At 43.3% G+C, this 27390-nt stretch overlaps 1 protein-coding gene across 1 annotated transcript in view; it reads left to right on the top strand.

Annotated features, from left to right (window-relative positions):
- Positions 1-27390, top strand: part of LOC309519491 (claudin-34-like) — a 78609-nt gene that overhangs the window by 39642 nt on the left and 11577 nt on the right. The window contains exons 3-4 of the mRNA XM_082200553.1: positions 3886-3939; positions 7404-7529. Coding sequence (XP_082056679.1) covers positions 3886-3939; positions 7404-7529 — 180 coding nt within the window. The remainder of the gene's footprint in view (positions 1-3885; positions 3940-7403; positions 7530-27390) is intronic.

The following is a 27390-nucleotide window of genomic DNA, read 5'->3' as shown; positions in this document are numbered from 1 at the left end:
CAGGGGCTTGCCATTCTTTCGTCCTTGTTCATGGAGATGAACCTGGGCCGTGCAAGCCCCACAGGAACATGAGGGTGAGTAGTGGGAGATTGGTACCCAGCTTCACTTTCTCACCCAATACTTGTTTCCCACTCTGGCTTCCGTTGGTGTCCGGAATGCCAGCCCTGTCCCTGAGGGCATGGACAGATAGTCATAACCAATGCCTAAGCAACCACTCACATTTTGTGTATTTGAATAAAGTTGTGGCCAAAATTATGCCAAAAACCTAAACAAAAATTGATGTGTGAAGTGTGAATTTTTGGGTGGTGGCAATTGTGGGACTCAACACGCAAATAGGTTTACATAATTCGTAAGAACAGCACATGCTCCATACACTGCCTGATTCCTATCACTCACTCATTTTCTCATGAAGCTTGCTGTCTAAAGCTGCAACCGGTAGCAGATAGCTAAATTTTTATGACGATGAAAATTCAGGCAGTATGATTTTCCAAGTTGTAAACTCCACAACTTCCATTTATTTATTTCATTTCGTAAAATTTAAACACTACTTGATTGTAAAAAAAAACAACAACCCTCAAAACAATTTACAAAAGAGAAAACAGGAAAAATGGGGGGGGAGGGAATACAACCCCACTTTAAAACAAACAGAAGTTAAAATACCATCATAGCTTTTCCAAAGAAATCTGGGACCTGCAGCTGCTTAGGGAACTGTTGGTTAAGCTTATAGTGGCTACGGTGGTATCTCTGTGCTATATATGCATGATTACAAATGGCCATTACAAGACCAAGCACCATGAGCATGTTTCATATCCCCAGTACACAAATCTATGAGACAAATGCACTGCCAAATGCATTCCAAGGTTCTGGTATTAATTTACAAGGCACTTAACTGCTTGAGTCCAGGATAGCTCAAGTACTGCCTGATCTCTGAAGTCTCTGCCAGATCACTGAGATCTTTGTGGGACTCACTGTTAGGCAACACCCAGGGCTTGGATGCATGACTTGGCTTCCACAGGAGCCATGCATTCAAAATTGTGTTTGTGTGTGTCCAATTTTATGGAAATCCCTTCCATTTGCCATCCGACAAGCCCCCTCCCTGCCCTATCGTACCTCTGGCATCTACTGAAGACTTACATATTATTCTTTATTGCAGCATGCTTTTAACTGAATTCTGATTTTATAGTCTTAATTCATTTTATTTTCATTGCTTTGAGTTTCTACACGCAGCTGAGATACATCTGTAATTGAGCAGTATATAAACTAACTAAATGAAATTTAATAAAAATTGATGCAAAGCCCTTTTTAAGAGGTAGCAGCAGCCCTCAACCCTTAGGGATCTAATGTAAACTGTCATTGACACTGAGCCCATGCTTTCAGATATCACATTTAAGCTCCTCCCCTAATTAATTAATTAATTAGGTTATTTAAGGACATGATTAAACAAAAAGTACCTTTCTGTCTCATTAGCTAAGGATATGATTCTAAAACAGGTACTTTCTAGTTTCAAAGATTCAGTCTCAATATTTGGATGATGGTGGGCTTTATGCGTGTGCTTATTTTGGTAGAAAGTGTGCCCATATCTGTATATATATTCAATGATTAAGATGGCTCTTATTTCAAAGCTGCATGCACCTCAACATCAGATAAACAGTGAAAAGTCTGCACTCTTCAAGGTAATTTCCAGCAGTCCCAACCTTGGTTTGGTCTACCCGATATTGTGGTAGATATTAATCATTTCCTTTAGCATCCTTTGTATATAAAAAGGGTGAGCATCAAAAGTTTTGCTAGATTCAGCAGAAGAAAACCGAAGCACGCTACTCTCACCACAATGCACTCCAGCTGTTTGATTTTGCTTTGCTTTGGAGTGTATGCCAGTTGCCGGCCAACGGGAAAATTATTAGCTGCCCTTATTGAAACTCAGAAATACTTGCATCACGCAATGGATCAAGTGGTATGTTATAACTATATACAGAACCTGGTTGACTTTGTCTGACTTGAGGCTGCAATCCTATGTATACTTTCCTGGGAGTAAGGCCTACTGAACACAGTGAGACTTACTTCTGAGTGATAGGACTGCAGTGCAAATTTATATGTATATGTAATACTGAACCACATTTTGTATTTTGTTTCTTACAGCATATGGGGAAACTCCAAATTTTAGACAAGATGTGTGTGTGTGTGTGTGTGTGTGTGTGTGTGTAGGGTTCTATCCAATGCTAGTTCTATTCAGAGTATATCCAATGAAATTAATAGACATGGCTTATTAGGTTCATTCCTTGGGTTGAATAGGGCCCATTATCCTTGACTTATACATCGACTGCAATTCAAGGGTGAGGGAATGATAAAGAAAACAATCATAGTATCATAGAATTGTAGAGTTGGAAGGGACCCAAAGGGTTATCTAGTCCAACCCCCTGTAATGCAGGAATCTCAGCTCAAGCATCCATGACAGATGGCCATCCAACATCTGCTTAAAAACCTCCAAGGAAGGAGAGTCCACCACCTCTTGTGGGAATCTGTACGGCTGTCAAACAGCTCTTACAGTCAGAAAGTTTTTCCAGCTGTTTAGTTGGAATCTCATTTCTTGTAACTTGAAGCCATTGGTTCAAGTCCTACCCTCCAGAGCAGGAGAAAACAAGCATGTTCCCTCTTCCATGTGACAGCCCTTAAGATATTTGAAGATGGCTATCACATGTGGTCTCAGTCTCCTCTTTTCCAGACTAAACATACCCAGTTCCTTCAACGGCTCCTCATAAGGCTTGGTTTCCAGACCCTTGATCATCTTGGTTGCCCTCCTCTACACACGTTCCACCTTGTCAACATCCTTCTTAAATTGTGGTGGCCAGAATTGGACACAGGATTCCAGGTGTGGTCTGGCCAAGGCAGAATAGAGTGGGAATATTGGTAGTGTTACTTCCCTTGATCGGGACACTATATTCCTGTTGATGCAGCCAATCTAAGACAGCAATAGTGAATCTATGGCCCTCTTCTTGTGGCTGTTGGGAGTTGGTGTCCAGCAACACTGGAAGGGTCACAGGTTTCTGAACCCTAATCTAAGATTTATGTACAATGGAACCTCTACTCATGACCACAATCCGTTCCGGAGGCCCATCCTTATGGCGAAATGGGTCGCTGGGAGAGGCGCCGTGGTGCACAGGCGGGGCCAGCGATTGCCCACTTCTGTGCATGCGCGAACGGCGATCGCCACTCCTGTGCGTGCGTGAATGGCGATTGTCACTCCTGCGCATGCGTGAACAGCGGCACACCCGCCGGTTACTTCCGGGTTTGCCACGGTCGCAACTTGGAACACCCACGAGTGGAGGCAGTTGTAAGTAAAGGTTCTACTGTATAGAATTAAATTAGTGGAAATTTACATTTCCTTCTGATGAGCATTCAAAAACCTAATGGGATACTGTGAAGTTGCAGCCACTAGAGTTCCCTTTTTAAAAAGCCATGGGATAATAAGAACAATTAATGCATGCACTTACAGAGATAAATGCATGAACAACTATATCAGACTATCTTAATGCATCACAAACTAGTAGCCAGAACTTCTGTAGTCAAGGGGACTAAGGTAGGAGATCATTGCAGAATAGTTGGAACATAGCATATAGGTCACCTAATGTGTTTAAAGTTACCTGAAGGGCAATACTGTGCATAACTACCAAGAAGTGAGTGAAGTCACAAGCAAGAGGTTTCCAGATTTATGTTTTGTAATGAAAGCTGAACATTCAGTGAGAGGAGATACTGCTTTCCTGAAAGAGTCACCCCCTACAGCTGTTATGGAAAAATACCCTTGAAGAAAAAAGCTGGAAGGATCCAGTTATGTCTAATATTTACTCTAACTTTTGTTACCTAACTATGTTTTGTCATTTTTATTTTCAGAAGAATAAAGACCTCTCAACACCACTGGTAGATATTCCAGAAAAACAAAACCCGGTAAGAAAGTAAAAATGTTCTTGATTTTTTTTTGAAAAAAATTCTTTGAAAAATTTGCGGGGGGAAATTCAAACTAAGTATTAGCATGCCAGATAAAATCACAGAATGGTAGAGTTGGAAGAGACCACAAGGGTCATCTAGTCCAACCCCCTGCAAGGCAGGAGTCCTTTGCCCAACGCAGGGCTCAAACCCACAACCCTGAGATAAAGAGCCTTGTGCTCTTCCGATTGAGCTATCCTCTGATATAGTGGTATTTCTGGGAGAAGTACTTGTATGTGGCGTGCAGGGCCTGCCCACCCAAGAGGCCAGGTGAGACAGCCAGGTGAGACAGCAGCAGGATCCACAGAAGCAGTAGGTCTGGATGGAGATCTTTCTTCCTCTCTTGTTCCCGACATAGATCTTCACTCACCCCTTCTTCGCTGGTGAGGAGGGTGACACCATTTTGCACTTTGCCTTAGGTGCCAAAATGTCTTGGGCCAGCCCTTGTTGAATGTACTAGTGCTATTTTTCTATTTTTTTAAAAAAAGAGGTTCTGGAACTCCTCACCATGAATGTCTCCCTCGTTCTCTTAGAATGGCAATGGCACCCACCTGAGAGGCGCCAGAACTGAGTTCCAGCTGGAAAAAAAGCCCTGCATAAAAAGGAGACTGTTAGCCGCTTTGAGACGCCTTAGGGTAGTGATAAAGCGGGATATCAAATCCAAACTCCTACTGCGGCATTTGGATGCCCTGAAATAACAGTAATTCATTATTTTTGAAATAGGGTTGTTCTGAGATAGTAAACTGTCTCTGAAAATAATTGATGTTGAGCTGAGACACGTTCCAGCTAAAGTTAAGTCATACTAATATCATTGTAAATTAGTTAAAATAAAAAATTCCTTCCAGTAGCACCTTAAAGACCAACTAAGTTAGTTCTTGGTATGAGCTTTCGTGTGCATGCACACTTCTTCACGAAAGCTCATACCAAGAACTAACTTAGTTGGTCTTTAAGGTGCTACTGGAAGGAATTTTTTTATTTTGACTATGGCAGACCAACACGGCTACCTATCTGTAATTGTAAATTAGTTGTGTGTTGAGGTCCCCAAGCCACCCCACAAAAAACACACAATTGACACATAATTTTTGTTTAAGGTTTTTGGCATAATTTTGGCCACAACTTTATTAAAATACAAGAAACGTGTGTGGTTGCTTAGGCATTGGTTGTGACTATCTGACCCTGCATGGGGACAGACTGACATTTGCACACACGCAAAGTCAGAAAGGGAAAACATTTTGGGGAGAAAGATGGAGTTGGGTACCATGCCCTCACCTCTCCCTAAATGCTCCCAGGGGCTCATGTGTGGTCCTAACCCCTTGACAGGGGTTCGGACAAAAGCATGGCGAGCCCCTGGATTTCTTTAATGGAATAACCTTGCAGCAGCAGCCTTGGAGGGGCAGGCACAGCCAGCCCTTACCCATCCACCAACCAATTCATAAAACCAATGCCTAACCGCAACCTTACAAGTTGTGACAATTTGCTACACAGTAGGCCAAAACCAAATGGCAACAGCCAATCAGCCAAATGGACAAAATTCCTACCGGGCCCCTGCCCCAAAGCAGACGACCCCATGACAGGTATAGCAAGGTCAAGCGAACAACCCTAAAATTAGGGAGGGTGGACGGGTATCCAGTGCGCGTAGTGAAACGGAAGCTCAGCACTGCACACAGGGCATATAAAGGCTATGGCTGTCAATCGCAAAATGGCAACATATAAATCTCCCCAGCAACAAGCAGAACTCAATCATAATGGTGGCCAACCCTCTTTCCCCACCCAGCAACAGTGGGTGTCTTGTTAGCCCCCACCACAACACGTGCTCTCCATGAAGGAGAACACGCTATATGCATAGCTTTGACTTGACTGACTTTCTGGTTTCAAACCACATGTTATAAGTTGTCCAGAGACAATTTCTCCCACTGGTATGTGCTGTAACATGGGGATGGGGAACCTTTGGCTCTCAATATGTTGTTGGAGTCTCCCTACCATCAGCCTAACCAGAAGGACAAAATAGACAGGGAGATGAAAGCAACACAAGCTCCACATCTCAATTAAAATAGTCACCTGAAATCTACAATGTGTGGATCACTTTACAGGAAGTATGTGCGAAGAATTGGACTTACATCTTTTTTTAAATATTAAAAAAACCTACAATGCAACAGTGGGGATATCATTGATGTATTAACATTGATAAGTGAAGCAGATTGCTGGTATCAGGATTTAATTGGGGATCATGAATGTTACTGTGCTTGAGAATGTCACATTGTTAATAAGTGTCTGATCTAATTATTGGGATTTTATAAGTCCAGAGCATGTTGATCTCTCAGAATTAGCATCTAGCATTTTGATATCTAAGGGAGTGCACACTGTTTTAAGTGTTGTGCTGTATTTGCAGTTATATTCAAGAATGAACACGTAGATAAGCTCTAGGTAGTCTTTCTGCTAGTATCTTAGAATCTTATGCTTATGACTACATTGAAAACACAGGACAGAGTCGTTCCATTTTGTTATCATGGTGAGGGTTACTTAGCTGTGTAGGTCAGGATGAATTCCCTCCTGTGGTCAGTGTTTGTTCAGGATCTGCATCTCTAGTCAGATAAAATTGGGGTTCGAGCAGTTTCCCCATGCTCTTTGTGGGTGGCAAAATTGGGCGTGAGTGGAAGTGCTGCCTTCCCTCCATGTTGTTAAGGTGCAAAAGATTGGCAGCACAGGAGCCATAGTACTGCCTGGATTAGGAGCACTGGGGAGAGCTTAAAGAATCCACCAGTGCTCCCAGTTCATCCCAAACTGATGTACCTAATAAGCTCCTTAGCAGCAAAGGAACACCAATATTTCCTGCATTCCCCAGCCGGTGGCTGATCAGCTGAGCAAGAAAGGTGAGTGAGTCCCGCCCCTCTGGCTTGGCGGACTGCATTTAACATGTGACATGTGGTCTGGTCACCTTTGGAGTAGAAAGAGAGGCCCATTATTTAACGTTGAACATTCTGGAAGCCTTTTAAATCTGGATCACCGGGGGGGGGGGGGAGAGAGAGAGAGATGACTGTGAGAGGAAATACTAGTTGTGAAAATGGAAGACATGACTCATCTGCAGTGGTGGCGCCAGAAAAAAAGTAGTCTTTGTTGGCACAGAACAGGTAAAGTATATTTCTCTGTGGGAGAGAAGGAAAAATAATAGCATAAGCTGATGACAGGAGTTCAGAAATGGGAGGGGATGGGGGGCAAGCTCCTTGTTTGGGGGGCACTGCCCTACCTGCCTCTCGTCCACTGCTACCTATGATCATTTGGAGTTTCTCAGGTAAAAGCCCTACGGGAATGAATGGGATTTGAACCATAAAAGGCCCTGAATTCCACAGCTATGCTGTAGTGCTGCCATATTTAACAATGGTGTGTTTAATCTGACAGATGACCTTAAAACAATCCTCTCATTTCAGAAACAGTGTGAAAAGAAAGATTTGAAGACATTTAATAATTCCATGGATTCTGTGCCACAGTTCCACGAATATCATAATCTTAGAAGCAGCCTTCATGAACTTGCCAAGAGGTGGCATTCACAGAATGTAAGTAGATCTGTTTCATTTTTCTCTTAAATACTCACATTAGGCATAACTCAGTGGTTATATGGTTGGACCATCAGCCCCAGCCAGCATGTCCAATGGTCAGAGATGATGGGAAATGGAGTCCAGAAACAACAGGAGGGCACTATACTGGCTGCATCTGATGTATAGAGTTGTTACTAGTTTGGGGCTTAGTGGCAGAAATTGGTGACCCTTAGGCTGGATCTAGACACATCAAAGAAGCGTTTCAGTTTAAAGCACTGTAAATTCAAATAGGGAAAACAGGTAGAGAAAAATTGGTCTCCATGTCGCCATCTGGTGGCACAGTATATATCACACATACAACGCCTATAAATCACTTTTTCTTTACCAGCTTAGCTGAGTCCCCAGTGGATTATTGCTATTTTAGCATGACAAATCCAGAGCCATAGCTATGATCATCCACACACATTATAGATAGGTAGCCGTGTTGGTCTGCCATAGTCAAAATAAAAAAATTCCTTCCAGTAGCACCTTAAAGACCAACTAAGTTAGTTCCTGGTGTGAGCTTTCGTGTGCATGCACACTTCTTCAGATACACAGAATTGCACACACATTATGTTGCTGCAATTCTGAGTTATGAAGCATAGATAGCTTGCTCACAAAGAGCTGTCTTATCTGCAGTGATGCAAAGCAGGTGTTTGCACAGAGCTGGTTAATCCTGAGCATAGTAAATGGATCAAAGCTAACTGAGTGGCTCCATTCTATTTAGGAGCAGTGATGGGGCCAAATTCAAAACTTGAAGAGTTTGAAATCTGAGCTCCCACAGTTCCAAAAATGTTCAACCCAATATGAGCTTATACCCAGCTCATAATGGGATTCATCCCTGCCATTAGACAACCCCCTCCTCACAAACAAAAACTCTGACACTTGGAAAGGGGGGGGGAGGGAACCAGTATCAGGGAGAGTTCACTGGCTGTTTATCTGGACTGGACTGGGGAAGCTTGACCACAGTAGTTCAGGCACCGGTGATTTCAGAACTGGGTTTTTGTAATGTGCTTTTGCTCTGGATCTGAAAACTGCAGTTCCTGCTGAATGCTTTATAGCAGCTGAGCAGGAGTGAAACCTTGCCATCGTAGAAGACTTCTGCTCAGAGATCTACTCTGGTTGTTGATTTGTTACCGGGCCAAGTTCAAGACGTTACTATTATTACATAAAGGTCTTGGCACCTTAGGGCCAGCTTACTTGAGGATTCACCTTACCCCATACATACCAATGCGATTGCTTTGCTCTGTGGAACTGTTCATTTCATGCTGGGATGCATGAGATATATGGTGTTGCTTTCATTGTATGGTGTGGATGTGACTTAGGCCTAAATGAGCATCACAATGCAGTAAGACACTTGGGCATTAAGAAACAGAATTAGCACCTGCATGCAAAAAGGTGAAAGGTTGAGAGACAGTGGCTTTCCCAGTCAAGTAAATACTCGCAGTATATTTATTTCAATTTCCATCTTGGAAAATAAGCCATGCTGAAGTTAATTTCTACTAGTTGTAATTAAATTTTGATGCTCATTCACTGACCCATCTTCTGAGCGTGTGATTGCCTTATCACTGTACCCCATCTAAATGAACTTCTGGTTGTGGAGACCACACTCACTAAAGACTATTATTACTTGATGATAAAAATCAATTAACAGTGATTTTTTGATTACAAAACAAGCAATTATTTAATGTCTCTGTGTGCATGCATAATAGCTATGTTAATCACACTCATCAAATGAAAAATTTGTTGTAAGAGCAGATAGGTAGTTGATATTACGGACTCCAATTCACACCTGATCTACAACTTTGGAACACCACATCTTTCAACACCAGTTTTCTTTTATTTTTTTTAATAAAAGGAAAGTGACCTGAATTGTAAAACTTCAAAAGGAAGCCCCAAGCAACTATTGGAAAATCTAAAAATATTTCTGAAGAGACTGCATGACGGCAAGTGGTTGAAAACAGAAGCAAAGCAATGAGACAAAGAAAGTTTTTCAAATGCTTTGTTATACATTTTCACTGAGTTTCGTGAAGAAGACCAAATGTTCAGTGCATCTTCTCCAAAGAATATGGAATTGTATTTTGGCTTTATTTACTTATTTGATCACCCTACACCTACAGAGGTTTTAGGGCAATGTGACCGGTTCCCCCATGCAGGGAGCAAGGGCACCTTCCTACGTCCTTCCCAAAGCCTAGTTAGTGCTTGGCCAGCTTGGAGAAGGAGAAGGAGAACGGGAAGAAGGAGAAGGAGAAGAGGGCTCTAGGACCCTGACAGAGTTTCACGCCTGCTTCCCAAAGCTTAACTCCTCCCTTGCCCAGGTTTGGGAAGGTGGCTTTGCGCTGGGCCCCCCACTTCAAATTTTGGCCTCACACAGGATACCATATTACCAAGGTCCATCCAGGATACCTAGCACTTTTAATTGTTGCTTAAATTTTATTTATTTATTATTTGTTTGCTTGTTTGTTCAGTTGCTGTTTCTGTAAACAGGAAGTAGCATTTCTTTCAGTGGGTGAATTTTGGCAATCGTGCTTTAAGCCATTTCGAGTTTGTTTGTAGTTTGTGTGTGTGTGTGTGTGTGCATACACAGTGGAACTTTGGTTTTCGAGCGTCTCGGAAGCCAAATGATTAGGAGCCCGAATGCCGAAAACCCAGAAGTGAATGCTTCCAATTTGGAATGCGCCTTGGAAGTCTAATGGCTTTCAATAATAATAATAATAATAATAATAATAATAATAATAATAATAATAATAATAATATATTATTTATACCCCAGCCACTCTGGGCGGCTTCCAACAAAACACTAAAATACAATAATCAAGGTGTGCTTCTCCATTTTCTCAATGGAATTTGCTGACCGCCCATCACACCTCAGTTGTCAAACATTTTGGAAGTTGAACGGTTTTCCAGAATGGATTACATTCGACAACCAAGGTTCCACTGTATAATATCTATGAAATACAAGGTTGATCTTAATCACAGATTGCGGCCAATGGCATAGAGGAGAACATGGTCATATAACATACTGTGTGAGCTTCATTCATTCTTATGGATAGCTCATTTGTTTTGCATGCAGATGGCTTCAAGTTCAATCCCTAGCATCTCCAGGAGAGCCACTACCAGTCAGTGTAGACAAATACTGAGCTAGATGATGGTTTAACTCGGTATAAGGCAGCTTTCTATGTTCCTATGGATAACAGATACTTCAGGCATATTTGTATATTCAAACATACCCTCATGTTGTAGGTTAAAAATAAGTCTATTGAAAGATTTATATGTGAATGGAAAAAGTGATGTGCACTATTATTATTTATACAATGGATTTTATTTATGCTATGCAATTATTTATTTTGTATGCAATCACTCCTTTATGCTTAAGAAAACCAAAATAAAACTGGTATACAGATACAGCAAACCATGCATTTCTGAAGGGTTTGTAAATGGCTAGTGGCGTGCGTGTGACCTTCGAATAAATAATTTTGCCTAAATACTGTTTTGTTTTTATTGTGAGAAAATATTGTTGTTGGCATCCATGGAAAAAGAGGAGAGGTGGGAGGCACTGGCCAAGGGAAACCCCAGAGGAGGAAGGCTCAGAGTCAGAGGATTGGTGGTGGGACACTGGGAGGAGGTCAGAGGGAGGAGACTGGGAAGAGGGGCTAGATGCTGAAGGGGCAACAGGGTTTAGTGAGCAGGAAGAACCTGGAACACTTCAGGGAGCAGTTCAGACTCTGAGCCTGAAGCAGAGCAGGAGGGTCAAGAGGCTTCTGAAGATACCTGGGGGCCTCTCTCTCCTGCTGTGACAAGCCCCACCCCCCTTCTCCAAGAACGTGCAGACTAATGAGGAGAACAGAGCAGAGCAGAGGTCAGAAATGGGCAGACACAGTTTGAGACTGTTTGGGAAACATCTGGAAGAGGGGTGGAAGGCAGGGATCTCCAGCCCTGCCAACTGCTCCATAGGTGCAAGACCTACTGGGAAGTGTTCCCAAGTTGTATGTCATTTCCTTGAATAAAGAGTTAACTTCACTGACAATGGAGCCCTGCGTCTTTTGTGCTGACCTGCATCTGACATCCATCTCTCTTGAGCGACAATGGAGTGCGGCTTCTGGCGAAGTCAAACCTCTGGGTTAGCAGGACTGAAGCGACCTCCCTGGGCAGTGTCCTAGGCTGACCAGAGACAAGACCCCTTGGCCTCACTGATGTGCTCCAAAGGAAAGCAGAGCAATACACTTGGCATAATACTGGCTGCAGGAGTTGCCTGAAGGAGGCATACAAGGCACCATCCCACCATCTTAGGGACTCAGGACTTGTGTAGGGTTTACTCCTTAGCCTTTTTTCTCCTGAAGATATTCTGCAAGGGCAGTGGAGGTTTAGGATCAGAGTTTCCCTTCTCCTAGATGGGCTACATTCCCAGGTTGATGGTCCCCATCTGCCCCTCACTTCCCTCTACAGCACGTGCAGAAATGCAGAAACCACCTTCTTGACCATTGGACCCATTATTGGTCTCATCTCCTCAACCTGCTGGAGCCTGTCTTCACATGCATGGGAAGTCCCTAACTCACATAGAGTTTGAGACCCTTTGGCTACCCTCACCTGGTTTAACCGGCCAGTCAAAGCCATTCCCAGAGTGTGGCTGCTGTCACATGCTGACAGTTTTTAGGAGCCACAGGTGGAAGCTGAGTGCAGGGTGGGAACCTAAGTTGGACAAACTATCCCAGAAGGAGCACAACGTGTCTCACACCAGAGGAACTATCCCTCCCCTAACACCCCATGCACCCCTATAAAAATATATACTATGATAAATATACAATATTTGTAGCAGGGCTTTTGCTGGATAGCACTTATTGACCTTTGCCTTCTCAAACATGATTTTCTTCTCTAACCACATTTCATGAATTTCATATTGTAGAGATAGGATGAAGATAATCAAAATTATTATTCTGGGAAATCCAGAATTCATTAGCATTTTAATGCACATTTCCCACAATATTCACATTTCTGCAAACAATTTCCCCTAATACCATGAATTTAGGTATGCCATTTGCAGTGACTTATTCATGTTAATGCACTTTCCTCACTATTATATATGGATTTTTGTATACACTTTTTTTTTTTAAGGGGAACTGCATCACAATGTTTTGAAGAAATGTGAATTTCAAAGGATAGCAGCATTATGGTTTGCATATTGTTCGGGGAAGGGTAGATTTCTAAATTTCTCCCCAGCCATAGATCCAACCATCGTGACAACTCTTAAATCACTAATATAACTGTTCTTTCATTCATTTCCCACACATTTATCAGCAGCATCAGCCCTGGTCTTGTGTGCCCTGGGGTCAATGACAGCATCAGGGCCTAAGTGGGAGCATCTCTCCCCCAGGTCCCTCCAAGATGAAACACCACCCCAGTGCTCCAGGGGGCTCACCAGTGTGGGTCGTGCTTCTGCTTCACTTGACTCCTTGCTTGAGCCTGCTAGTGAGGATATATGGTGAAACCACAGACCCAGATGGAACCAGTTATTTCTCCTGATCCCATGATAACACAGAGCACTAAAAACAATGCTTCCTTCCACAGATGGATTTAGGAATGAGAACCAAACATTCACCCTCAGCCCTGCATGACTAGGCATTCAGTGAATGGGGAGGCTGTAGCTGCAGCTAACAGCAACGGCTGAGGGACGCTTGGCAGCCTTAAACAGGTCCAGCCATGCTTCCACATGATTATTTGGATGGCACAAGGCAATCAACAAGTGGATAGGAATAAGTTTTTCTCCTTCTGTCCCAATATTAGAACTCAGGGGCATCCGATGAAGATGAATGTTGGAAGAGTCAGGAAAGACAAGAGAGAGCCCTTCTTGACAGAGTACATAGGTAAAAGGTGGAATTTACTTCCACAAGGTATGGACCAACTTAGATGGCTTTCACAAAAGATTAGAAAGAATCATAGTGGATAAGGCTATCAATGTTTACTGGCCATGATGACCATGTTTTACCTCCACTGTTGGAGAGTATACACCTCTGAATATCAGTTCCTGTGAAAGTAAGAGAGAAGAGTGCTATTGCACTCAGGTCCGGCTTCCGTGCTTCACATAGGCATCCGGTTCTTAAGTTCTTAAAATAAATGTGGGCAATCATGCAAGAGCAGACTTGAAGTTTTTGTATTTTAGATCTTACATTTTTCCAGGAAACTTTTTCAGGAGGATCTCTGAGGGAGACAATCCATGTCAGTTGCTGGGAAGTGGAGAGAGTGGCTGTTGCACTAGAGTTCTGCGTGCTGGCCCTCAGAGGCATCCAGATGCAGGATTTTGGCTTGATATAGCAGGGCTCGTCTTATATTCCTAACCAGTTAACGCTTTTAAAGCAGAGGCAGGGAACCTGTGATGTTTCAGATGTTGCTGGACTGCAACTCCAATCATCCCTGACCAGTGGTCAGGCTGACAGGGGCTGAAGTTGTAACCCACCCACCCACTTCTGGGGGGCCACTAATTCCCCACCCCCTTTCTATTGGGTGTAATCAAAACACACAACACAATGGAAACCAACATTTTGCTTGCTTCCCCCCCCCAAAAAAAAATCTCTTTAAGGCAATGATCATTATTGAGTCTCATCAAACATCTATTGGTCATGCTATGCAGATTTTTATTGTTTTTTGTTTTGTTTTTTAAAATCCTACTGGGCACAATCTAAAGAATCATCACACCCCCAGAAAACCCTGCAAAACAAACAAACAAATAAAATCATCATCATCATTATTTATTAAATTTATATACCGCCCTATACCCGCAGGTCTCAGGGGGGTTCACAAGATAAAATTACAATATAAAGCACAAAATACATAATCAAAATATAAACAGAAACAGCCAAATAACACCCCCCCAAAACCCCCCACATTAAAACAGTTCAAAAATTCATAACAACAACAACACGCACAATTAAAAAGCAGTTTAAAAGAATAAATGCCTAATTCTTGTTCGGGAATCAGAAACATCAGAAAACATTTCCTGTGCTGCACTGAGTGGGGACATTTTCTGCACTTCCTGATTAGTATTTTCACTGATTAGGTTGCAGATAATCCACTGATTAAAGTGCTCTTGGCTATTTCGGAGTGTCACATAAATATACATGAATGCAATAGGAGGGGAAAAGAGTAAACAGACAACAAAAACCAGATCTATTAACATGCTCTATTTTAAAGAAGGTTTATATAAAACAGCTGGCTGCATTCAACGGTGGCTGCTCAGTTCTGGCTGGTACCCATTTGGACTGGTATGGTATAAGGCAGGCATGTCCAAAGTCTGTTTTGGGGGTCTAATCTGGCCTGCCGGTCAGTTTAATCCAGCTCCTGTGGCAGGTAAAATCCCTGAAAAAGCTCAACAACTTAAATCCTAAAAAAACCCTTCAATCTTATAAAAAAAGCTCAACAACTTTGGTCAGCCCTCATGCATGTTCACTTCGCCAAATCTGGCCCTGGCCCTCTTTGAAAAAACTTTGGGTACCCCTGGCGTAAGGCCAGGAGTTGAACAGTAGGTGGAGCGAGAACCAATGACAGCCAGAGCCAATTATTTCTAGTTTTGTTCCTATTGTCTTCCTTTCAAAGTTCTACAAAGGCAATAGTGAGACTGAGGAGGACAGTGACAGGTAGGACCACAGCCCTCTGAACCACCTGTAAGCAAGAACACAGGCAGGTGGAGGCTGAGGACAGAATGTGTTTGGTGGGGCGATGCCCTATTTGCCCTGAAGGACCAGTCTCCTTAGTGACAGTCTGCTGAATCGATTAGCAGAACAGAGAGGAGGCAAATTGTAGGTGATTACCCTCCCCCCAGGAAAAAAAACTTATTCTGAAGATTTTCCCTTGGAACATATTTTGGGGCGTGGGATGAGGCCCTACAGGCAGGAGGAGAGGACCCACCAGTAGCTTCCTCTCCCTGTTCTACTGCATGATTCTTTCCATCAGCAGTCAGTGCTGGACGGTACCCACAATCCTTACTCCCGTGGAAAATGTAGAACAATGTCTGCAACGACATTTCACAAAATGCCAAATGACAGAAGATTTTCAAATTTGGATTTGCGGTCAACATTTGCTCACAAAATTTGACACCAGAATGTCAGGATTGAAAGCTGAGAATTTTACCCCCCCCCCTTTGGCCAATCTAAGTTTATTTTTCCTAGTTGGCTAAGTCAATGAATAAGGTTAATATAAAACTGAATTAATTAGCTTGCATACACTCTAAGAGATGCTGTCACATACTAATTGCTCCCCTATAGCGCCCAATCTCTCCTGCTACATGCCATATGTTTTCAAATGCTAACTGCAACCGCACAATAACATTCACATTCATACATTATGTGAATTTCAGTCAAATTTTCATTTGAAAATTGCATACTAGGGGAAATTCACATTTAAATGCTGGTGAGTTTTTAATGACATTTAAAATAATTATTCACAAACCAATGTCAAAATATGGAGAACTGAATTTAAGACTAGAAATATGAGAAACCGAGAGAAACAGAAATCAACCAGTTTGTCAGTCCCTGCCCTCAGATTCTATTTGCAGGCTTCCTATAGTTTGGCCACTGTGAGAAAGAGCATACTGTAGTAAATGTGCCCTCTGTCTGATCCAGCAGGACTTTTCTTACATTTTCATAGGAATGAATAGAAATAGTAGCAAACTTTACAGCATATACAACAGTTCATTCATATTAATCACTGAGCTTAGTGTTGTAGTATAACATTCTGGGAGTTCCATCATTGCTCCATCCCTGCATTCATTCTCCCATGTTTTCATAAGTAAACTCCGGGGTGTAAAGGTCAGATGCATGTAACAGCAAGACAATGCACATCACAGATGTCTCTAGTTGGCACTCTCCTCTATTAAATGATGGGAATGTACACAAGCTGTGTGTGTATGTGTCTTTATAAACACTTATGCATGACTCTGCAGCTCCCCTGATCTGAAAAAGTCTGTATTATGAACTACACAGAAAGTCTTGTGCTTATTGTTTTAGCAAACACATGGGCTAGAACATACAGTAGGAAGGGATGAAATAGCCTCCAATTCATAAAAGACCCAGCAGGTAATGTTATCCTCCTTGACCCTTTCAGTTCTCTACTGTCCACTTTCATTTCCTCACCTTTTCACACCTTGCAGCATCCACAATGTGTCTCTTTGTTGTTCACTCTCAATAGCAGAGATCTGAGCCTTGGACTTGGAATGTCAACATACAAAGGATAACAAGAGCTCTGCTGGATCAGACCAAGGTCTATTTGTCTAGCATTCTATTTCCATCAGTGGTCAGGCGGATGCCTCTAGAAAACCCAGGAATAGAGCATGAAGGCATTTCATTAGACAATGTGATTTTGCCGTGTGCTTTTATTGAATGTGTTCTGTGCTCAAGTGTTCCCTGAGAAAATGCACTGGTTTTGATGCTGTAGTAAATTTCACCCAACACGTCCGTGCTATAAGGCACACTATCGTTACTGGTGGGCAGGACCCAAAGGCAAAAGTGCATAGAGCAACAAACGTAAATTTCACCATTCTCTCCCGGAAAGCAAGAGCTTTATCAGAGGACACATTCCAGCCAGGCAAGAAACATTCCAGGAGGGTGCAAAGCAGTGTATGGGAGGGTATGGCCTGGATGTGTGACCCAGGAAGGGTGGGGCCGAGGGAGAGTGCTAAGGGCCATTTAGAGAGGCGTGGAGATTTGCTTTGTCCCCTGAGACCTCCCTCCTTATTTTGATGCTGAAGAACTGGCCACAAAAGTCATGACACTTTAGTATTTGGTGAGTCAAATTTCCCTCTTTATTGTTGTGGGACCATCACACCCCCTTTAAACCTGGAGAGGGAAATTCAGCAGATTATTATCACAATCACCATCAACGTCATTGTCTTCTAAGAATTTGAGGGGGAGGGGAGTTGAATCAACTTTCTAAATCTACTTTCTGGTCAAACATAGGGCCTCTATTTTTTTTACACTTTAAAAAAAAAACACTTTACTGGTTGTGAATCACAGCCAACAAGACTGAGTTTCTTCTGGCTATACTCCTTTTCCTGTGCCAGTCAAATTCCCATGGAAATGATGGTCGGCAGCGTGGTTTCCATGGTGATCTGGCTCAGGAAGTAGAGCACAGCCGGAAGGAAATCAGAATGTTGTGCGCTTGTGGAAATGAGGTATAAAGAATAAATATATAAAAATGCTCAGAAACTATCTCTGTTTCTTGCACGGTAGCAAAGTTAGATGGTGTGATTTGTTTCTTCAATGCATTTTTATAATTTGTTTATATGTTAGAAGACCTCTAGGGGTTAAAGTCAAAGAGTTCAAGAGAAGCAGAGAAGGGGGTGCTGGATACTGACACCCCCATGCCGCTTCCATTGGAAAAGGGGTGTGGTTTAAGCAGCCCGGTCACCTCGCCACTTCCCATTGTGCCCCACCTCTTTCCCTGCAAGGGTTCAGGTGAGTGCAAAACGCCTTGGGGCGCAGCAAGCTTGGGGGGGGGGCTGGGGGGAGGGTGCAATGTCAGTGGGATGATGGAGGGGGAGATAGCAGGCAGGGAAGGTGCTGGGCAGGTGGGGGAGGGAGAGAGACCCCCCCAAATGAAGGGAGGTGGGTGTGCAGCTGAGGTCCCCCCCCATTTCGAGTATTCTGAAAAGCAATATGGATACTATAAACACATGCAGAAATACAAACGTTTCCTAAATTTCAGCTGGGTTTCCTGCATCCCAGGGGGTTGGACAACCTATTTCTTAATAGGTTCAATTGGGTTGGATGCTTTCTCTCGGCATGTCATTCCTTGAGCAGCTTCCTGTGCAAAGACAAGGCTTGCTTTCATTGCTCTGTTCATTTGTACATGTGACTAGTGTTGTGTGGAGGGAAATGCAGCCCCTGGGCTGAAAAATGTCCCCCTCCTGCCCTCCTGTGTTTGAAATTCTAGAATAAGAAACTGCCTCTTTCCCCTCAGCTGCTATGTCTGTTTGTGACATCACAGGAGACCATACATAGACAGGGCTGGAAAAACAAGGCCTCAAGGGGGGGGGGCATTTATTCATAAAGAAATGATAACTGAGGAGCCCCCCCCCTTGTGACACGTGTCACCCTCAGAAACCCTCCTTGGCACCCACCAAGGCCCCCTGACCCTCCCATTTTAAAAAAGTTCCCCCCAAATCTGTTAATTTTTACAGTGCTGCAAGACTGTTTGTTTGGGCAGTTGGGCAGATTTATTTATTTTGGCCTTTGTGAGAGATAAATAAACTGGTTCCTTTGACTTAAGGTCTCTGAATCCTTTTAAATAAAGTGATCTGGACAAAATGGGTGAATTAGGAAACCTTTTTATTATACACACTTGCAAGTGGGGTAACCCAAGATCAGGCACATCTTCATCAGGAAAAACACAGCTTATAAAGTCACCTGTCCGGCCGCAAGTCCCTCCTTCCACGCCCACAAGAAGGGGCGTGCCAGTTTACAGAAGTATTGCGTCCGCCTCATTAACATTTTACCATCCCACTTCCCATGTTAATCACAATACAATACAATACAATACAATACAATACAATACAATACAATACAATACAATACAATACAATACAATACAAATACCTTTGTTGGCATTTCAAGTTAAGACATTTCAAAGTGGCATGAGATACAAAGTCTTTTTTCTTCCTGTCTCTTGTTTCCGAGAGATTTGAATGGGGAAATCCTTTCGATTCCTCAAGAATAAGGGGCAGTGGGGTGAGGGAGGCCAGGGCCACATCCACACCATTTAAAGCGCTATGAAGCCGCTTTAAACACTCATGGCTTCTTCCCCCAAAGAATCTGGGAGCTATAGGTTGAAAAGGGTGCCGAGAGTTGCTAGGAGACCCCCTTGTTCCCCCCAGAGCTACAATTCCCAGGGTTCTCTGCCAAGAAGGGAACCCTACCCCTACCCCTGATGCTAACCCTTAACTAGAGCTACAATTCCCAGAGTTCCCTGACAAGAAGGGAACCCTAACCCTACCCCAACTCAACCCTACCCCTACCCCTACCCTACTCCCAACCCTAACCCTAACCCTAACCCGCCTTACAACTCTTTGTCCCCTTAACCACCTACAGTTCCCAGAATCCTTGAGGGGAAGCCATTCCTGTTCAAAGTGTCTTCATAGCACTTCCAATGGACGGTGCGCCTAATGTGGCTTAATGTTCCCTCCCTCTTTTTCTTCTCTCTCCCCACTGCCCCATCACTTGCAATGCAGCAGATGTCCGCCTGCAGTCTCCCTTCAAACCTCCTTCTCTCAGGTCTGGCCAGGGCCTTATCCATTGCTCACTGCCAGTATTTCGCGTTCATTTCTCCGATGTAAATAGGGATGTCCTGCGGTTCTCTTCATGACTTTGAAGGCTGGATTTGGGGAAAACCTCACCGGCTCTGGACATCCCTGTAAGGCAAAGGCAAACAGGTGAGTGGGATGGCCACCATCCCACAGCGTCCTCCCAGACTCCTCTCTGTTTGTTTTTCTTTATTTATTTATTTACGGCTATTAGCCCATAAATCCTCTCTGTTTGGCTGCCTGTTAACAAACAAGGCTTTCAAACCAGTTTGCATCTATCTCAGCCAGCGTAGCCTCACGGCATCAACTAGCCTGAATGCAAACTCTTCTGACAGCCACCCACCAGCTGTAGCCTCGCCAGGTTGCAAAATGTAGTGTGTGCACCATTTCATGTTTTACTGGAAAATCTTAGGTCACTGTTAACTGATAGGCAGGGCCTTGGGGGGGGGGAAATTCCCCCTTGAATCTGACTTATGACTTCAGCACTGCCACTACAGAGTGACAGTGTCATCATAATTTCACCATGGCAACTAGCTGCTTCATTTCCACTTATTTGAAAGGCAGGTCAGTGAGTATTTATTTTATTTTATTTTATTTATTTTTGTATATAATATTTATTAAGTTTTCCATTTTTGTCCCAGGCAGGCAGAGAAACGTTACAAGAGGCAGACAGCAAGGAGTACATCTTTGTAAGAAGAAAAACATACACTAGAGAGAATAGATAGATAGATAGATAGATAGATAGATAGATAATGTTACATTTTCATTCCAGGGTTGGAGAAATAAAGCCCAACTTGCAATAAATTTGTCTGCTTGACTACTACTTGCTATCAGATTTTTGCTATCAGATTTTTCTCAACCAGTCTGTTATGGCTGGAGGATTTTTATTCTCCATTGTTGTTGTTTCGTTAATTCTCTTTCATTAATTTTCCTTCACAGTTTAACTCTTTGGTTCATGAGTGAGGGGCACTTTCCGTCAGTTCCCCCCTCTCTTAACAATCCCACTCCTGAGCTATCCCAATTGGGGGATCACCTCACCCCTTGTTACTGGTTTGGGAGTCGTCTTCTCTTGGAAGAACTCTCCCCTCCTGGCTAGTACGAGATCCAGGGAGTCTGTCTTCCCACAGCTCCTACCTCTCCCGGCTCAGACTCAGCCCTCCAGGAAAGTCCTGTCTGTATACCTTCCCCAGACCCTCAACCCTCAAGTCTTAATACCTAAGCTACGAGGCTCCTTCCTATAGCTATATTCTCCTCAGAACAGATGTTCCACTCAAATTCTAAACAACTCTCTCAGACAAACACTGAGGTCCAATGCTGAGGGCCTTCTGGCAGTTCCCTTCCTGCGAGGTTACAAGGGACCAGGCAGAGGGCCTTCTTGGTAGTGGCACCCGCCCAGTGGAACGCCCTCCATTCAGATGTCAAAGGAAAAAACAATTACAGTCGTACCTCGGGTTACAGGCGCTTCAGGTTGCGTTTTTTCAGGTTACGGACTGCCAAAACCTGGAAGTATCGGAATGGGTTAATTCCGGGTTTCGGTGGTCGCGCATGCGCAGAAGCGCTAAGTCGCATCCGGCACAGATCATGTTCGTAACCCGAGCGTCCACTGTACCAGACTTTTAGGAGACATCTGAAGGCAGCCCTGTTTAGGGAAGCTTTTAATATCTGAAGGACTATTGTGTTTTAATATCTTGTTGGAAGCCGCCCAGAGTGGCTGGGGAAACCCAGCCAGATGGGCAGGGTATAAATAAATAAATTATTATTATTATTATTATTATTATTATTATTATTATTATCCTACTTCCTGTCTCCTATCTCAAATCAAGCCCTATCCCTTAACCTGAACCCTGTCTAACATCTCAAAGCAAGCCCTTTTATTCTCCCTCCCAAATTGCTGCTCCTCCTTCCTCCATAGCTAGCTGACTTTGTAGCCACTCTGCTGGAATTTTTGCTGGACTGCCTCACTCTATTCTGGCTCTGCTATCCATCACAGCAGCAAATCACAGCCTTGAGGGCTCACTACTTTTTGGGCTGGACACATAGCTGTCAACTTTTTCCTTTTTTTTGCGAGGAATCCCATTCGGAATAAGGGAATTTCCCTTAAAAAAAGGGAAACGTTGACAGCTATGGCTGGATAACTTTCAACAGGAAAGTGGACTAGCAAAAAGAGTTTTAAACCCCCCCCCCCAGCCCTGCGGGCCCAATCAAAATTGGGGAAAGAGTACATGAGGCTGCTGTGAGATTTTAAAGCCAGAGGAGAATAATAAAAAATGATAAGGGAAAAAAATTCAATACTCCCAAACACAATTTCAAAGATATGGATAACATTACATCTAGTTTGAGACTTGTTTTTGTTGCTCTAGAGGGTGTTAGTCAGATCAGCTACTAATTGAGATGCATTAGATGCTCTTTTAATATTACCCTGCTGTGTTGGAAGCACTGATCCACAAGTAGTTTCTATGGGGTTAGGAAGTTGTACCTAAAACGACCCATGTAAGTTGGGCTAAATGTGAATTTTCCCTTCACAGAACAGGAACTTTGCTGTGAGCAGCAGTGGGGTGCTGATTGTGTGGGAAGGATGCATGCAATGAAATGTTCTCCCAGCTGGTGGGATTTCCTTACAGATCATCAATTCCCGTGCAGTTAGAAGGGCAACTTCTGTTAGATGGGCTGAATGCAATCTCCATCGGGTTTGTCAGAAGCAGGGCCTTGGGGGGGGGGCAAGGAGGGTCATTTGTCCCCCGACCTCAACTTTAGACACTTTGGGAAAAGAGGTGTTTGAGAAGTTTCACAATGTTTTTCCTCCTAACATATTGGACTAAACTATGACAATCTCACAGCACAGAACTGCAAATTTAAGCAAGTGAAAATTGTGATTTGGTAAAGGCAGTGCAGTGAGTGACTACTATAGCCTCAGCACACAATCAGCAATGAGGGAATTATGATAAACCTAGGTAAGTAGAAAGGCAGCAATGAAAGGATGATAATACCCCAGGTGCTGAAGTATAAATGAAAAGGATTGATTGAGAGAGGATACAGTTGTAGATAAAACGTAAAACCTAACACTATGTCCACAATTGGGAAGAGGTGACACTACCTAAGTAACTATTCTAACTGCAGACTAATAGTATAAGTAATTAAGACAAAGACAAGTGACTTCAAACTTTCTTTGCTGTTAACAAAAATAATCTAGGGACTTAAAACTCGGGGGGACGGGGGACGGGACGGGACAACAACCTAATCAATCTTTCTAGCTTTAACTGTATGATGTCTGATGGTGAGGAATTATTATTTCATTCTCAGCTGACAAGCAAACTGCTACAGATGAGACATGTTTCACAGGCTCTTCACAATACTTCAAGATGACACTATTCTCCTTGGAATCAGTTACACAAAATAAATGGATTTACAGCACTGTTTGAAATGAAAGGAATTGCTGGGGACTTTACTTACATGTAGTTCAAGCAGTGCTATTTTTTCTAGAAAAAGGGGTGCCAGAACTCACCACGAACGCCTCCCACATTCTGTTAGAATGGCAATGGCACCCACCTGAGAGGTGTGGGAATCCACCTGACAGGTGCCGGAACTGAGTTCTGGCAAGTTCTGGCTGGGAAAAAAGCCCTGTGTTCAAGCATCCAAATTCACAACAACTTCACCAAGAATGCAATGAACTCACATGCTATTTTGGGGGTTTTTATTTTTTTAAAAAAATCATATATTATGCTTCCAGTTGGCAAATGATAATCAGAATTCACCAGTTATTTCGTATTTTCACAAGTTGGCCACCAACTTGAACACCTTTAAAAGGGGATTAGACTAATTCATGAAGGATGAGGCTATCAATGATCATGATGGCTGTAGTACATCCAAGCTATACTACCTGCAAGCAGGAAGGCACTTCAGTGGATGCTCGGGTTGTGAACATGATCCGTGCAGGAGACACACTCGCAACCCGCAGCATTCGCAACCTGCAGCGCCGCATCTGTACATGCACGGGTTGCGATTCAGTGCTTCTGAGCATGCACAAAGTGTGATTTAGTGCTTTTGCGCATGCGCGAGCGCTGAAACCCAGAAGTAACCCATTCCGTTACTTCCGAGTTTGGCACGGTGCGCAACCCGAAAACATGCAACCTGAAGCATCTGTAACCCGAGGCATGACTATATTGCACGCAGGTTGTGCTTGTGTGCTTCCCATATGCAGCTGAGTTGGCAATTGTGAGAACACGGTGCTAGACTAGACAGGTTTTTGGTCAGACCTAGCTAGGCTGTTCTTGTGCTCTTATACTCATCCCTCTCCGTGATAACGAGAAACTTCTTTCTGGAAAAGAAAAGAGGAGAGGAGAGAAGCAGCTTATCAGATACATTTGCCTGAGCACTAAAATCTCTGTCCTCATGGGAGCTGATCTAGTTCAGTGTTGGTACCTATAGAGAGCCAAATTCTCAGCGACTCAGACATTATGGAAATTATCTGAGACCTTTCATACATAGAGCTGACAGTAGGGCTGTGCACACAGACACCCAACTTAATGCTTTGGATCAAGACTGACATGACCTCAGATGATTAGCACCAGACCTGACACAATCTGGGCCAGATCCAGGTTTCAAACTGAATTAGAGGACTTGCACAGCCCTATGTGTTCAATCTCTTCTCATCACCAACTAGTTGCTTCTAGTTCTCACCCCTCATATGCTTCTGTGACCACCTCCCTTTTTTGTAACTCTTGATTGCTGTGGGTAAACTGCCACGAGGCAAACTGGGTCTGCCACAGCCCACTCTGGGTAAATTCTGGACTGACCTGAATGAGTTTGGTATCTGGGATTTGCCTAAAGCTGGTGCACAGTACTACTGAATAGTATGTGTTAAAAGTCTGCTTATGGCTCCATTTCACATTTCATATCTTGTGTGGGTGTGTCTGATGGTCTCATTGAATACCTATATGGCTGAGCCAGGAACTAGGAGCTGAGTCATGAAACACAGAAACACACTAGAACAGGAGTGGATGGAATGCATCTTGAAGCTCTGGAATGCCTCTTGCTTGCCTGGATATAAGACAGAGAAGGACGTGAGTGTGTGTGTGAAAACTTGTTGTTGTTTAGTCATTTAGTCATGTCCAACTCTTCGTGACCCCATGGACCAGAGCACGCCAGGCACTTCCACTGCCTCCCACAGTTTGGTCAAACTCATGCTGGTAGCTTCGCGAACACTATCCAACCATCTCGTCCTCTGTCATCCCCTTCTCCTTGTGCCCTCCATCTTTCCCAGCATCAGGGTCTTTTCCAGGGAGTCTTCTCTTCTCAGGAGGTGGCCAAAGTATTGGAGCCTCAGCTTCAGAAACTGCCCTTCCAGTGAGCACTCAGGGCTGATTTCCTTAAGAATGGATAGGTTGGATCTTCTTGCAGTCCATGGGACTCTCAAGAGTCTCCTCCAGCACCATAATTCAAAAGCATCCATTCTTCGGCGATCAGCCTTCTTTATGGTCCAGCTTTCACTTCCATACATCACTACTGGGAAAACCATAGCTTTTACTATACAGAATTAGAGGACTTGATATATGTGAAAACTAGCCAACTGCAAAAAGCTAACATGTGCATCTATTGATCTGCCCATCACTTGCATGTAGTCCCTGGAAGGATGTCCACAAGGGAACGGGGTCTTCAGTCTGAAAAAGGTTCCAGTTCCTACATTAGAACAAGGAAGACAGGCATGCTTTGAACACATGAGGAATACAGTACATGGCTTCCTCAGACAGGCTGTTTGCATACTGAAACTTCAACAGACAAGATAAAAAACTGCATAATTCCTTTGTTTCCAAGGCTTGAGTGTTTTCCTGACCTGTGTCCCGACCTGTATTGCAATTTGGTTGAGTCTTAAAAAACAGCATTTGGGAACTTTTGCATTTCTTTATCAGAGCTGTCATTAATGCCCAAAACATGGAGTGTGTGTTTGTGTGTTTGGTGTGTGTGTGTGTGTGTGATGTTTTGCACAATAGAATGTGCAAATGTCAAGCTAAGAACTGAACTCCACAAAAATATGGCCCAGATCTACTTGGAAGTGTTAACGACTTGTTTTAGGACTCCAGAAACGGCTCTGAACCTCCCCTGTCTGAATCTGTATGTCTCCCACACAGGCATGAGTGTAGCCAAGGGCTGAGTTGGAGCTGCCCCCCAGATCAAGTAAAACAATAGAAATACTTAAGGAACTGACCAATCACTTCAATTCTGCCCCCCTAACAAAAGTCCTGCCCCCCAAGTCCTGACCCCCTAACAAAAATCCTGGTTACGCCCATGCACACAGGGAATATATCCAGGGACTATGATAAGGCTCTTTTTCTTAAGGCATAAGAAATGCTTCCAGATCTATGGCTGAAAGGCACTTGAGAAATGCAAAGCAGGGACATTTAGCATTTCTTTTCCTGTATTCTTTGCATGAGAGTGACAAGAAAAATGGTAACATCAAGGATGTAAAATGTGAAATGGCTGAAAGGCATGAGTCATACTGCAGTTACATCTTGCTTTGTGTTTGATAAACCTCTGTGTTTATCAAAAGCAAAAAGGGCACCATTTGCAGCCATTCCACTTGCACTGAATAAACAAAGCTTTCACTTTGAAACAATTCTCTCTCTTGCTCCTTAAAAAAAGAAAGAAAGAAAGAAAAAGGAAAAAAAGCCAGTACTGTAGAGAGAATAAGCAAACCCTTGTGGGCATTTGAAGTCAAACCATGGTTTTCTGAACAAAAAAAAGTAACCCTCAGATACCAAAGTTCAATGATACTGGAGTAGATCCTAATGCAATAGCAGTCAAATAGTATTGGGAGAAAGATAAGAAAGGGGACCAGTAAGCAGAAGAGAAGAAATAGAATAATTCCATGGATGGATACTAGGATGCAGGGCCATTCCCACTATTAGGCAGAATGAGACAGCCTTCTCAAGAGTAAATGACTGGTGGGCGCAGGAGCAAGGGATGGTGGCAAGGCATTGGCGAGCAGAGCTGTGTTTATACCTAGAGAATTTGCTTTTTAAGGTGTCTAGCAATATAAACAGCAGAGAAATAAATGAAAGGGGGTGTCATCTTGTCCTTTGCCTCAGCCCGTGAAATGTCTTGATGGATGTCAGTCTCATGCATTTCAGCTGGACTTAGTCCAAGGTTAATAAATTAGCTGGCTGAAATTGCAATCCTATCCACAATTACCTGGGAATAGGATTACATCTGAGCAAAAATGCATAGCATTGCACATGTCAGGGAAATACGTACTCCATGAGGAAACCAGCACTACACAAGAACATCAGAAGTGCCCTGCTGGATCAAAACAAGGGGCTATCTAATACTGCATCCTGTTTGAAACATAGGCCAGCTGGGAAGATCATGGCATTGGATTAAAACAACCACCTTCCCTCTGACTACCATAGCAACTGGTGATCAGAGGAGTGATGCTTTTGAAACTTGAGATTAGATGCCAAGGCTCCAGACCATGAATTCTTGGAGGCAGATTATTCCAAAGATGGCATCCCTGAGGAGGAGATGTATCCACCCCATTATGACTTTATGTAGAGCTGTAGG

The sequence above is a fragment of the Podarcis vaucheri genome, assembly GCF_965113315.1.
Source record: "Podarcis vaucheri genome assembly, chromosome: 15".
Lineage (NCBI taxonomy): Eukaryota > Metazoa > Chordata > Lepidosauria > Squamata > Lacertidae > Podarcis > Podarcis vaucheri.
The sequence above is the reverse complement of the archived record's forward strand: the minus strand, read 5'-3'. Positions and strand labels throughout refer to the sequence as shown.